This window comes from Schistocerca americana, chromosome 1 (genome assembly GCF_021461395.2).
Source record: "Schistocerca americana isolate TAMUIC-IGC-003095 chromosome 1, iqSchAmer2.1, whole genome shotgun sequence".
NCBI lineage: Eukaryota > Metazoa > Arthropoda > Insecta > Orthoptera > Acrididae > Schistocerca > Schistocerca americana.
The window spans coordinates 1,116,663,787-1,116,679,260 of NC_060119.1; the positions used below are offsets into that span (position 1 = coordinate 1,116,663,787).

General features: G+C 38.0%; 1 protein-coding gene across 4 annotated transcripts in view; it reads left to right on the forward strand.

The window, feature by feature from the left end:
• Positions 1–15,474, forward strand: part of LOC124618836 (PH and SEC7 domain-containing protein) — an 814,418-nt gene that overhangs the window by 692,601 nt on the left and 106,343 nt on the right. For 3 of the 4 annotated variants that reach the window (XR_006980055.1, XM_047145380.1, XM_047145381.1), the window contains exon 14: positions 3,460–3,629. Coding sequence is in view for 3 of the 4 variants with exons in the window: in XM_047145380.1 (XP_047001336.1) it covers positions 3,460–3,629 (170 nt within the window). In the remaining variant the exon portion in view is untranslated. Of the gene's footprint in view, positions 1–3,459; positions 3,630–8,615; positions 10,027–15,474 lie in introns of those variants that run through there. The other variant, XM_047145382.1, reaches the window with a different exon arrangement.

Genomic DNA, 15,474 nt, shown 5'->3' on the forward strand with positions numbered 1-15,474 from the left:
AGGATGGCATTCACGTATCGTACAGCCATTTTGGCACCTTCCATGACCACCAGTGGTATACGTCGGCCCCACATAATGCCACCCCAAAACAGCAGGGAACCTCCACCTTGCTGCACTTGCTGGACAGTGTGCCTCAAGTGTTTAGCTCGACTAGGTTGCCTCCAAATGCATCTCCGACAATTGTCTGGTTAAAGGCATATACGACACTCATTGGTGAAGAGAACTTGATGCCAATCCTGAGGGGTCCATTCAGCATGTGTTGGGCCCATCTGTACCGCTCTGCATGGTGTCGTGGTTGAAAAGATGGACCTCGCCATGGACATCGGGAGTGAAGTTTTGCATGATGGAACCTATTGCACACAGTTGGAGTCGTAACACGAAAAGCATTATTCAACATGGTGGCGTTACTGTCAGGGTTCCTCCTAGCCATGATCGGTAGGTAGTGGTCATCCACTGCAGTAGTAACCCTTGGGCAGCCTGAGCGAGGCATGTCATTGACAGTTCCTGTCTCTCTGTATCTCCTCCATATCCAAACAATATTGCTTTGGTTCACTCCAAGACACCTGGACACTTCCTTGTTGAGAGCCCCTCCTGGCACTAAGTAACAATGTGGACATGATTGAACCGCTGTATTGACAGTCTAGGTATGGTTGAACTACAGACAACACGAGCCATGTACCGTATTTACTCGAATCTAAGCCGCACTCGAATCTAAGCCGCACCTGAAAAATGAGATTCTAAATAAAGGGGCAAAACAAAAAAAAAAAAAAAATTCCCCGACTCTAAGCCGCACCTGAAATTTGAGACTCGAAATTCAAGGGGAGAGAGAAGTTTTAGGCCGCACCTCCAGATCGAAACAAAGTTGGTCCATTGTAATATGAGAGACAATTTAGGTCGAATGAATGACGATACAGCTACAGTAGTTTGGTTCGAGTCGTAAGCTTAGCAGTTAGGCTTTACCAGGTAGTCATTGCTATGCGTCAGGCGCTCCGTCCGTATTTATACGGGTACCCTTTCTTTTTCACGTGCTTCGTCTGGTTTGAATCGATTGCTTATTTTGCTTTGATCTGATAAGTGCCGTTTTCTTTGTTATAGGTGTTTACGTCACTCTAAGCTGAAAATGCATTACTATACTGTGTCATGCATTGTTTGTCGCATTCTGATAGTGCGTGTTTACGGCCTGTCACCGCTCGTGGCATGGCTTGGTTTTGTGCGCGCTGCCACCGCTTACAATTTAAAAAAAAGAAGAGAGGAATTGTCTCATTAGCGAAACAATGGCAAGAGACTGCTATTTGTTGTTACTTAGTCTGCTGCTTTCTTTGATAATGATCAACAAGAACCAAATAATAGACTGCATATGATAGAACATGTTCTGAACGAGAGTTAGGCGAAAATTTTTCTCTGTTCGAAAATCTTTGCAGCCGCTTCTTCAGTACATCAAATTCTGCACAGAAATTAGAGTCATCTTAGATTTAAAAATCTAGTCAGTTGCCGTGCTTCATTTCTGACTGTATCACTATTACGCATAAGAATAATACGAATATAAACATGACACGATACATATATTCTTCCGCGTTTGCTGTTGTGTCACTCTAGTTTCGTAGTTTATTAGGCAGACAGGATTTAAATGAGATAGCAGCAAACACGAAAGAATACATGGCAAAATCTTTATATTCGTATTATTCTTATGGTGAAGAGAATACTGCATGTGATTCACATTTCATCAGGTTCCTATTAGCAACAATCTCTTCTCGCAGGCAGGAAAAATTCAGAACGTAGAGTTGGCCATATTGATAAACATCCCAAACAGTCTTGCCAGTCGGATTTTTGTAGTATATTGAAATTCTGCTACATTCGAAGATGAACAATACGGAATTTGTATTTACTTCGGTGGATAATGTATGAAAATGCAATGGTCGAATCTCGGGGCGGAGAAAAAAAACCTCGTCTTCCACCTTTTTTTTTTTTAATTTATTTACTGACGCAGAGGTTTCGGCGCCAGTATTTATATTTGTGCCTACAAAGCATGCCTGTGTAGCGCTACATATATTCGACGGCAGAAGTTAGTTTTGGCGGCACCTACCAACATTTTTCAGAACTTCCGCTTGCTTTGCTCTCGATTCTAAGCCGCAGGCGGTTTTTTGGATTACAAAAACTGGAAAAAAAGTGCGGCTTAGATTCGAGTAAATACGGTACCTCCTTCCTGGTGGAATGACTGGAACTGATCGGCTGTCGGACCCCCTCTGTCTAATAGGCGCTGCTCATGCACAGTTGTTTCCATCTTTGGGCGGGTTTAGTGACATCTCTGAACAGTCAAAGGGGTTGTGTCTTTGATACAATATCCATAGTCATCGTTTGTCTTTAGGAGTTCTGGAACTGCGGTGATGCAAAACTCTTTTTTTATGTGTGTATAAGCAGTCTCAAAAGAGAGATACGACAATAGTTTGTAACATCTGAGCATCGCCTTTTTGTAGAGGGGCTTTACAATAGCATACATCGTCCTATCAGGGAAGGTACCTTGTTTCAGAGAGGCATTGAATATATGAGCTAGCACTTCACTGAACTGATTGCAGCAGGCTTTTAGCAGTTTGCTGGAGATGTTGTCGACACTAGTTGAGTTTTTGCTTTTTAAAGAAATAATGGTTTTTCTTACTTCCTGTACTATTATAGGGGCTAAGGGTTGATTTGGAGGAAGAGACCAAACAGCGAGGTCATCAGTCTTATCGGATTAGGGAAGGACGGGGAGGGAAGTTGGCCATACCCTTTCATAGGGACCATCCTGGCATTTGCCTGAAGCAATTTAGGGAAATCGCGGAAAACCTAAATCAGGATGGGCGGATGCGGTATTGAACTGTCATCCTCCCGAATGCGAATCCATTGTGCTAACCAGTGCGCCACCTTGCTCGGTATGTATAGGGGGCTAACCTACCTGCTCTATGGAATTTGCGAAATGACCGTTCAGTATTTTTAAGGCCTGTTTAAGGAGCCATTGTGTTCTATTTCCTGAGCAACACTTAAAAAGTCCTTGTTAAAAATGCTTACATTATGACCAATTTTGGGTGACAATCTTTATGTGACAAAACTAGCTTCTATAAATTGTAATGAAAATTCACTTGAGAAAATTTTAAAAGAATTGCTGCCTGTTATTATCCCTCAGGAGGCAATATACTTAGTGCTGCCAATAGACATGTGCAAAACAACAAAAAACTATCATAACTTTCAGAACTATTAGTTCCTTCATTGGGTAGAGTGGTGAAAATTAGACCACTGAGACCTCACTGTGAGAGAGACCAGCCTGTAGATGTTTTGTGCAAAGATGCACAGCACTATTTCAACATTATAAACTCCATATTCAATGATAAGAGGAGATAATAGCAGAAAGCGAAGAGTTTATTGGTATCTGTAATTTTATTCACTTAGTATGTGTACTCATTGCTTTATTTCATTGCCCTATTGCAGTTGAAACGGTACAAGACCTACGCATACCTTTTACGATCTCGTATGGCACAGTTCCCCGAACTGGAAGCGACGCTGGCAGAGGCGACAGCAACTGCTGCTGGCTTCGGTGATGTGGATGCAGAAGAGAGTGTTCCTGTCGTGTCGCCTGCTAGGTCTCCTGCTACCAACAGGTACAGTTACCGAGCAGCCATTTACAGTGGTACCTCCTCCACGAGCGGTGCGATGGCGGGAGCCGCCGCTCGTGACGGTGCAGACATAGGCTGACGGATGATGGGGGTCTTCTCAGCATGTGTACTGTAAACCGTCAACCTGTCTGGCTATGGCTACGCGCGCAGCAGCACACCACTCGGGATGTGGTTCTGAGGTGCAGGTGCACATTTCATGTGCCACTTGGACAGTTCAGCGTTGCAGAAGTAGAGCCGCACATTGTCTAATGCTGAGGTTAGCTGGCACAAAAATTCGCACTCTTGTGAAGTTGTTGGAAGTATTTTATGTTTGAAATACTGTTCAGATTTTGATTTTATTAATTCTACAAAGATTTCACTGCCGTCTGACGTAACTTCTAGTTTCACAGATGCTTCTTTTTGTGTAGCAGTGATCTCCCCCCCTCACACCCTCCCAGTGTAATACTGCATTTATTTACAAGTGAGATTCAACTGACTCTTTCGACATACCCCCATTATTAGAAACTATATCTGCTAAGATTACATCATGCAGTTGTTATAACTGACGTATGTGACTAATATTTCTGAAATGAGTGCATGAAAGTTGCATCATTAAGACCTGTTATTGTGAAACAGAGATCTAAGTTTGGTATTCTGAAATGAATACAGTTTAGGACGTGGAAGAAAATTGTCTTTTAGTGACAGATTTTGAATATAATACAGTCAGACATAAATGTTTGCAAGTGCGTGCTTTTGTTAAGATATGGCAGCCACTTCCGGACCTTTCGTGCTGTATGTTATGGATTTAAACTAGAAACATGAAATACAACTTGATGCAGTGTCGTACTGCAGTACAGAGCCTTTCTAACAGTCACTGAAACACGATGAAGCGAAGTAGATCTGGAAGACACACAGACAAAGGAACAGATGTCAGGTATCAGATTACTTTTGAAGCAGTTTCTTGTACAGAAGTAGTCCTGTGAGGAATAGCGATAAGTGAAGAAAAGGCACACACGTGATGCAAAGAAGGAAAACTCATCATTAACATTTGATTAGGAGAAATTGGATAGTCAAGAAAAGAGCTAGAAGTAGCTTCAGACTTCGTTGCTCATCACTGATGGCAAAGCAACTTTTACTATTCTGGAACACGTATAATCTGTGGGTGTATTTATTTATTTCCCCTCCCCCTTCCTGAGAAGAAAACATTTTTCAACACTAAAGATCAAATATCTGTCCTGTATCTGCTAGGACTGTTCTCATGCTGATAGTTTTAGTAATTGTTAAGCAGATGTCCAGCTTGTATCGTACAAGATGTTAGATTTTTTAAACTGACTTTGTATTTCTGTAGTAACACTGCATACATACATTGTGCTCTGTTTTTTTCACACTGAAGGGAGGGTATGTGGATACTGCAAACATAAATAAATGCAACGTGTGCGCGCGCGCCCACACACACACACACACACACACACACACACACACACACACACACACACACAAAATCCAGTATATCAGTAGCCATGTACAGGGAGAAAAAGAGGCATGGAGAGAAGGTGGGAGGGGGAGGGGAGACCAGATAATGAGCAATCAACAAAGTGAGAATCACTTAAATAAGAACATTATTACAGTTACACAGTGGACAGTCTTTAAAAATGCTAGTACTTCAGGCAGATTAAGATAAAGCAAATATTATTCGTTGAAGTTTATGGATATTATTAACTGAAGATAGCTGAATGGACTGCAGCCAAACACAAATACTTTGAAGAAGTTTTATTTTATTGCCAGGGTGGCCTTTAGGCTATTATACCATCACTCAAAACTGGTCGTGGTAATAATATCAATCTTCGTAATAGCCTTTGTCACTATTTGTGGTCTCCTTCAACAATCTTTAATTAAATGAAGCAAGTATATTTCTAAATTTGTCAGGAAAAAATCACTCCTCTTAAAAATAGAGAAAATTCTGTAGTTTGTGTCAGCTTTCCTTGGCAATTTAGATAAGTTTGGGTGCTTTTTACTCTGTAAACTACATTCTTTTTAGTACAAAAATGAATTGCTATTGTCACATTATGTTTTTCTAGTATTAATGTGAAATGTGCACCTGTTAGCAACAAATTAATCATGGTCACTCATTTGTGGGCCTGGGTGTGGCTTGTGCATGCGAATGTGCCTGCCTCTGCTTTAATCTGCTTGAATTCTTTTTTCCTATAGAGGATACACTTTTCTGTGCTAACACAATTCCTTTATGCTCTTCGGAATTGAAGTGTCTTATCAAAGTGATGGTTCAGTGGAGGCTGTGAGTGGCACCAAGCAATGCACCTCTTATACTGTTCTGGAAATACTGTTGTAGATCACCACGAAATACTGTTGTAGATAACCACAACAGAGACTCTTTGGACAATGAGATGTGATACATTTTAAAAGGATTTTGTCCACATTGGCTGCTCGCTACTGTGCCGCGATGTCATTTTGGAGTGGCTGTGTTTACAGTATCTTGCTGACAATTTCCCCCCTTCTTCTACTGTACTTCATGAACTCTTGACTCCATTTTTACCTCTCACAAGTGAATTAATATTTTTATTATGTGCACATATGGAACATTTGTGACTTTGTAGTATTTACTCCTTCTTGCGGAAATCTATGCAGTGTGCCCGTGACAATTTGCACGTGACAATTCGATCAAAGCCTTAATTGTTGTAACCTTAGAAAGACTTATTCCTCCTCCTTCTGTGACAGTGAGACTGATATTGGGAATTTACCCCTGTGGAGGAATTAGTTCTTGCCAGTAATTGGGAACTGTTCTCAAGAAACTCTACAGCTGTGTTCTGTATGTGCTGCACTTTTTACCGATACGTGTAAAGTGATAAGGGCTCATTATTGTTCCTTCTTAATGTAACCAAAAAAAAAAAAAAAAAATTGATATGTGAGTAATACTGACTGAGGTTAAAGAACACAGTGTGAATTCATTTTGAAAACTATATACCATTTCCTCCATCTGACTGATGTATTGTGAGACTTTCTGTAATCAGTGTTTACAAACAGAATCAACGCTTACGTAAGTTTTATTGCGAGACTTGTGGATTTCATCTTGTTGTATAAGCTCGAGATTCCATATGATGTGGTTATTCTGACTGAATGCTACCGAAGGTGATTTTTTTCTGTATAAATATGCTTCCTGCAGCTAATTTATGGCAAATGTGTACTGAGTGTTTTAAAATGATTGTGACTAATTGTATTTGTACAGTATTAGAATTTACTTCCGAATATCTTTGTAGAAATTGATCAGGGAAAACGATATTAATATGATTGTGTATAATTGAACAGAGATGATTATATTTCAATAGAAACTGTGAATTATATAGTTATATAACTATTACTTATATATAATGTATATAAAAGAAGATCTTAATGCTTTTTCTGAGGAGGGACCTATGTTGTTGGTCTTGTCCCCATTGTGCTACATTATCTACAATATAAATTTAATTTTTTATAGATATATAAATAAGTGTTAATTATTTGAAAAACTATTTTATTCACATTTAGATACATTTTAATGGGATTAAAAATGTTGGTAAAATTCCTGTGTTAAGCAGATTTTGGTAAAATTCCTCTGTTAAGCAGATTTCATTGTTTGTATTGTTTCATTCCTTTCTCTGAACAGAGTTTTAGCACAACACTAATGATGATGATTTCATGACATGGGCTTTTCATAATTTTTGATGATCTAAATTATGTTTGTATATTTTATGGGAATTATTCACATTTGCTTTTGTACTATGTACTCCTATGATTCAGGAATTAACAACATTTGTTTTTCTGAGTCTGTAAATGTCACTGGGTATTAATGGTGCAATAATTCTTATATATCTGAAATTTCTGAGAAAATTTTGTTTCCCTGTTATCTTTTAAATCATTGTCCTGTTTAACACTGACATAGATGTACCATTCGTGTGCCTCCTTTAAATGTGAGTTTAACGAGTTACAAAGGACTTTATAATAAAACTTCTATCCCCCTTGAGGAGGAAAGACATTGTGATAACCTTTTTCAGTGCGAGTGTGATTGGGAGAAAATGTTGGAATAGTATTGTTCAGTACTTGTTAAACTAATTTTATTTGCTGTCTCATGAGTCCAGCAAATTTAGTCATTAAAAGTAATGTTTTGTGAAATATTTCTCGTAGTAGTTAAGACTAGCGTGAACGTTACATACATGTGTGTGAGTCAGTTTTCACAATCCTGAATGCATAGATCTAAAAGTCAAGTTTTTCTGTTCAGTTGATGAACTGTTTAATTTAATTATTCTCAAATAATTGAACTTTGACTGTTATTTAATGAATAATGTATATATTGTATACATAAGATTGTGGTAGTGACTAACAGACTTGCATGAAGCCTGTTACTAGAGGATAGCACTTAAAAATGGGGTTTTGTATCTTTGTTCTTTGTAAATGCTGAAAAGTTGTTCATGTAAACTGTACTTAGTGTATTTTGAAAAACATTCAGAGGGAAATTAATGAAAAGCATGTGTAGGCTGTGACTTTTACACATTTGCATTTTGAGATGGATTTAGAAACTGGGGTTTGTAATTTTGTCCTCTCTCCACAGAACGTATCATATGTTCATTTTTTCCTTGCATTACATGTGGTCTTCGGGCTTTCAGTTTTTCTCTCTATCTCACTAGCCAAGTTCTAGTTCTTTCCCACTCCTTATCCAGTCACCATGAGTGACAAACCATTTTACTTTCTATGGTGAGGAACCTGGTGGTGGAATCTAACCGCAGCAATTACATAACGTATAATTACTTGGTACCTCCTGACCACCGCATGTTGTGCAATGTTGTAGTTTATCTGCTTGTACCATTCCTTAATTAGATGAAAATTAATGTAAAATTGATACAAAGTTACCAGAGATGGCTGTATTGTGCTTTTTTCTGTGGAATACTTATTTTGCAGTTGTGTCAGTAATTGTTTCTTATAAAAGTACTTCTCTTTTTTCAGTGAATGATTTATTGTTTTGCATGCTGACCATTTGAGGATGAGTAAGTGTCACATATTGGATGTCAACATTGAAGATTCCATTAAGGAATGAACCAAAGTGGCACATTGTAGTAGAGGAAAGTGTTTTCATGAATCCATTCCTTTCCCAAACTGGAATCTTAATTTGATTTTTCTGATGTTTTTCAAAGTTCTATAAATGCCAAAGATAGACTGCATTTTGTCATTTGTAAGTGTAATGTGGCATGTACAAGCACTAAGTTTGCATACCAGAAGTAATACTGCAGGTCAGACAGTAAATGAACCTTGGTATATTTCTTACTTCTGTAGACTGTCATATTTGTTAACAGACTGAATATTATTAGATGTTTATATTTTTCTTATGTTTTATATTATTTATAGAAAAAGCAAATCTTGCCTCAAAATATGCGTGTTGTGAAAGTTTTGTATTGTGGAATGTGGGAGAAAGTTGTCAGTTAATGAACAATTACTATGAAGTAATTATCCTGCTCAAAAATTGATGGCATACAGAATCTTTGAATATGAACCTGAGTAATATTTTTTAAAGGATGTTGCAATTTGTAATTGCATGTTTTTCAAGCATGTTACAGTTTCATTAAATTTTTATTTAAGAAAAATAAGTTTTCATACATCTTTTGTGTGTTGTTAGTTTCTGCCACAATCATGACATACTTTAAATGGTTTTGATTGTGCCAACTTAAGAGTTTGAACTGGTGGCCATAAAACTTCCATTGCTGAAGTCAATTTAGTAATGATTCTAAGCTTTATGTGTATTTGTAAATAGTGGAGGAAAAAATGAATACTTATTCTTTTTATTTCCTTTTTATATACAAATGAATGTCAGATTAATTTTATACTGTTTCCAAAAAACAGAGACCAGTTATGTCAAGAAGGAAAGTATGTTCTTGACTTCACTTAGGATGAAGTTTTTATGCTACCTTCCAAAATCTCGTCATCCATTCAGCTCTCCTTTTCTGCTTACAGTGTTGTGTGTGTCTTTCCTGTTTTTTTTTTTTTGACAGAAATCTGTTGAATAGATTTTGTTCACTCCATAGTAACGCAGCAAACCAGTCTTTCCTTCATTCCATTTCACATATTGCTGTTTGGTTTGAGCCTATATGTGTAGGTGCTATTATTTATTCTTAATGAATAATGTTAATAAATACAATATTTCAATACAATGTTTGGGTTTTTACTTAAATTTCTGAAGTACATGTCTGAGAGGTGGTACCTGTCGACACGAATAGACTGAATGGTAAACAGTTGGATATTTATTATTTAGGATTTCTTTCCGTCACTGTAGTTTTTGCTGGGTATGACCAAAACAGCTGACTTACATTATTGTGCCATCAACATGCTGTGAACAATGGTTTTATTTAACAGACAAGTATCACAAATTTTACTAAGCTTTGTGATCCCAAGCTATTAAGGAAAATCTTTGTTGACGTAGGAGGTGTGATCAAAAAGTAAAGGGAAATCTTTTTTCTTGAAGAAACTTTATTTATTCATCAGTACCAACTTTTTCCCTTTCAGAGTAATCGCTTCAGATAAATACACTTGTGACAGTGCTTTATCCGATATCGGTAGCACTTATGGAGCTCACTTTTTGTTATGATGTTCAACAGCTCATTCAGTCATTCTGTTTTTATCTCATCAATGGAGACCAAATGACATCCTTTCCTTGTTCTCTTCGGCCTCAGGAATAGAAAGAAGTTGCAGTGTCTGACAAATACAGTGGCTGAAGCAACATAATTTGTCTTTTGCCAAAAAAATCACGAACAAGCGCTGAGGTGAGAGCGGGAGCAATATTGTGATGAAATTTCCAAGAGTGATTTTGCCACAAATCTGGTCATTTTCTTTGCTTTGGATTGCTTCATGCAAACAGTGCATAATTTCCAGGTAGTATACCTTATTGTTTGTACAACCGTAAGGCAGGAACTCATGGTGGACTGTTCCATTGAATCAAAGAAAACATTGAGAAGAACCTTCACAAGTAATTGAACTTGTCAAATTTTTTTCGATCTCCACTCTTCAGGCAGTTTCCATTGGGACGGTTTGGTATTTGTTTCGATGTCATACCCGTATTCCCATGTTTCATCACCTGCTTTAACCTTCTTTAGAAGTTCTGGGTCATTATTGACTTCATTCAGCAATTTCTGAGCGATGTCTATGTGATGTTTTTGGTCAAAATTTAAAACAGTTTTGGAACAAAATTTGCTTCTTCACATTTCATGCCCAAAACATCCAAAAAATTGCTTGGCATGAGTCATAGGATATGCATATGCCATCAGCAACCTCACTGATGGTGATTCAGTGATTTTACAGTGCCATTTTCTTTGCTTCTTTTGCATTGTCATCAGTAATTGATGTGCTAGGGCATCCAGGGCAGTCATTGTCGTAAGTGTCTTCTTGATACTCTTTGAAATGTTTATACCACTCATAAACTCTTGTCTTACTCATAGTAGATTTGCCAAAAGCCACTGTCACCATTTCCAATGTTGTGCTGCACTTTATTCAATTTTTCAAGCAAAAGTTAATACAAATTCTTTGCCCCATCTTTTTAGAAAGTAAGAATTCACTGAGCACTCGAAAAGGCGTATAACAATTTTGACTGTCAACAATAAACTAATTATTAAAACCAGCAGAAAATGCAGTCATACATCAAAAACATGTGTACCAACAAAATATGTATATTTTTAAATTGAATGTGTAAAGCCCCTGAAATTTAAAAATTTCATTTACTTTTTGATCACAACTCGTATGATGTAACATTCTCCTTTGAAAACAGTTGTCCAACTTTTGTAATCCGTGGTGATTTGAAATGTGTACGCAGTGACGTTCTTTGAATTTGTCATGCATTCAATGAGTAGCCCTGTTTCTTGTAACTGGAAATCATACAGAGTGGATAGTAAACAGACATGATATCCAAAACTTTTTACAGTGAAGTTTGTAGTCCTATGCATGTGACTTTGAACATGATAAGAATGTTTTTCAGTTTATACTGAAACAGTTTAACATTACTCTGTTAAACTAATGATGCACAGTGAGATGGTAAACTCATACTTGCCATAAAACAAGAACTCTAGCTACAGAAACCTCTGCACCCTTAATGCAGTGGAAACGTGAGAGAAAGATTTAGAATCTTGACATAGTTGAATTGAAAAATAAATTACATCACACAATAATTTTATTGTGCTACAGTCAGTGTTGTGTGTATCTTCTCAACCAGATTCCACCCAGAATTTTTGATTTAGTTCAAAAGTAAAGAAAGTTGAAGAGGTTGAAAAATCGGCCAACCAGTTGCAAAACAAAAGTTTATTAGCCCTTGACTCAGGTTTTGATATTTCTAAAAGTATCTTCTTCAGAAGCGAGTGGGCCTTGTTACATCACATGATGGTACATTAGCTTAGATGAAGCCGAGCGGCTCTTGTCATATATAAAATTGACAAAAGAAGAATTATTCCAAGCCATGGCTTTAGATAGCAGTCAATTACATGTACCGTACTTCAGAATGAATGGTGACTAGTAAATGCCAATAGGTAGAGGCTCTTGTCAACATAAAATTGTAACAGGTGTCACAGGATAAAATATTTTCATAAGTTACCTGTACATCATGCCAGAGACTAAGGCAAATATTTTATTCTGTGACTCTGGTTTCAATTTTATGTTGACAGGAGCCTCTACCTATTGGCATTTACCAGTGAGCATTCATTCTGAAGTACGATATATGTAATCTGGCTGCTATCTGAAACCATGGCTTGGGATAATCCTTGTTTTGTCAATTGCATATACATAACAAGAGCTGCTTGGCTTCATCTAATCGAATGTACCATCATGTGCCGTAACAAGGCCCACTTCTTCTGAAGGAGATATTTTTAGAAATATCAGAACCAAGGACAAGGGTGAATAAATCTTTGTTTTGCAACTAGTTGGCTGATTCTTCAACATCTTCAGATTTACACAGTTGCTGTTTTGCAACATATTTAAGATTTTGTGAATAAACTTCTTGTTCTCGTAGTTCATAATTCCTATTCAGTTGTATTGCTCTTGTGCCAGTCATGTTTCTAACATCAGCAAACAGAAGCTGTTTATCTCCGCGACAAAATAGAGACACAACTTTTTTTAAAAATTAAGCAAATAGAGAAAGTATCTATAGTTACTGTAACATAACAGTCTGACACTTGGAAATGAGACAATGTTACAAACATTTTCAGTATGCAGTTTTTGGACTCCATATCATAATAATTGTGCCTTTTCCATTGTGATCAGAAGACTAGATTTTTTAATTGTGTAATTATACAGTCTGATTTCTTTCAGAAATTCCATCTCCCTTGTAGTTATGAAAGCATGCAAATTTTTCACCTTTTTATGTTGTCAGTTTGCTGCTGTGTGGTAACCAATGCTTTCTATCTTTATTCTTGTTTTTATTTTTCTTCTTCCCTATTTTTATCAAGTTGTAACTTCATTTTGGACTATTATTTCCTCAAATGTAACCTTTTGTTTCTGTCTAAGATTAATGTGAGATAGTCTGAAGTTTCTAAGTTTTGGTATTAGAAAAAAGTATACTCTTGAGAAATGTTGTTTAAGTAATATTTGTAGCAACTGTAAAAATTTCAGATGTTAACTATATCTGAAACTGTGTACACTTACATTTACAATCCATAAGCAACTGTACAGTTTGTGTCACAACATAAACAGTGTACCGCGATCATTATTCTTTTCCTATTCCATATTTGAATGATGTGTGTGGGATTTCCAGGATCCCTTTGTATAATACCAAACTTCTCTAATTGTACCCTCATTGTTATCATGTAAGATTTATGTTAGAGGAATTCATCATCATCATCATAATTTTCCCACCCCTGTCAGGATCTGCTTGGAACACATGTGTCTTCATATACTCTCATCTTGCCACCACCTCTCTGTCGCTATTGTGGCCCATTCTTTTCCTTTCTTCTGAATGCTTTCTTCTTGGCTCTTGGGCTCCGTTTGGTCTCTTGCCCTCCATCTTCAACCTGTACATCTTAGAAATACTTATTTGATCCATTCATTCTGTTAACATGCCCACACCATTTTAATCTTTTCCCATCACTCTTCTCTTGTTGAGTTCACTCATGTATTATCCTCTTAACACTTTCATTACCACCTTTTCCTCTTTTGTTGTTTCTATCCGACTTCTCAACATCATTTCACTTGCTCACTCCATACTTTTTCCCATCTTTTTCCTCAACCTGTTTTCACAGCATACCATGAAATTGGTGTATAAAATGTGTGGTATATCACCTTCTTCACCCCCCCCCCCCCCCGCCGCGCCCCGCCCCCCCCCCCCCCCCCCCCCCCCCCACACACACACACAAAAAAACCTTCTCTTTTTTGAGAGAATTCATTATTAGGTATCGTTCCTCTCACATTTCTGATATACTTATCAGCCTGCCTTGCACATTCATTTATCTCTTTGTCATTCTTCCATATTTGTGTTTTACAATCTATAGGTCAAGATGTTTGGCTTTGGGTAGCCGGGCACCAGGAACACTGGTGGGCATAGTTGGGTAAACAGCTGGTGGATGGGTGGTCGGGTGCCAGGGCATAGCTTATGCAACTGTGCTGCCTTGGGTGACTGCCCACAGGCAGGTGTCGTAAGTGATGTGCATGTGCAGTATGTGTCCATTAGGGCCACCTGCCAGGTAGCCCATATGAACGGCACCTACCTGTGGGCGAGCTGACGGGCGCTCGAGGGCACTCGGCACTCATACCCCATAGGGCAGTATTCAAACGTGTTGCCCTAAGTGCTTGATGCTTTCCTCCATTTTCAGTTGTTCCCAACCAACATCATGTTTACTATAGGTCTATCCTTTTTCCATGTTGTGACCTATATCTAACCCTAGTTTGCATTAAATTTTAGGCCATGCTCTTAACACAACTTTTCCCATACATCTTATTGCTTTTGCATTTCCTCCTCGTGGTTCCTCCAGACAATCAAATCTCGGCAGACAACATTGGTGCTATACTGTGTTCTCTCTCTCGCACTACTTACTTTATCATCCATCATTATCGTGAAAAGTTGTTCCAGTCCATTTCTCTTTGTTAGCAATGCTGTTTTCTTTCTTCTCTCCCCCACACATCTTACATTTCTTTGTTAAAATTTAGACCTTTTTTATACCGAGTATTGTGCAAGGAGGACTGCCTAAGTTTCATTGGTAATCACAATTTTTTCATTTCTGTGTGTCTGATGCAGTGGAACTGTACCTCACAGTAAGGCTGTGGCTGGGTGTGGACCAGAGCAGTACCAGATGTCACTGGATATTGGTGCCTATCCACACTGGTCCACATGAATATAATTGACATTGTGTGTACTGCTGATGGGGTAACACTTTAGTGAAATGTCACTGATGAAGGCATGCGTTTGAAGTACCCTCCAGCAGCTAATCAAAGGCTGTTAATGGTCATATGGGGGACGCAGGGTGAGCTAATGGAGGCACACTGTGATAACAAGGCACTCTCATGGTGCCCACACGTGTTGTCCTGCTCCTCTTTCAGGCACTATGCCCATGAGTCTGGCTATTGATGGCCTTCCATGCACTGCAGTCTTCATCTGTACCCTTCACTGGTAGTTTTCTGGAAATAAACTCCAGCTAGTTTGTTTGTAACATCTCTTGTTCTAATTTATCACCTTCCAGGTGCCCACGTCCCTCCTTGAAGTTGCCCTCAACCAGGCCCTGAACAGTACAGTCTGCTCCTCCACCCTTTTCCTTTAAGAAGGAAGTAATTTTTTTTATTGATCTTGAAGGAATATGTGTTCCAATAAATTTGAAAATAAGTCTTCCTACAAATGCAAAATGGC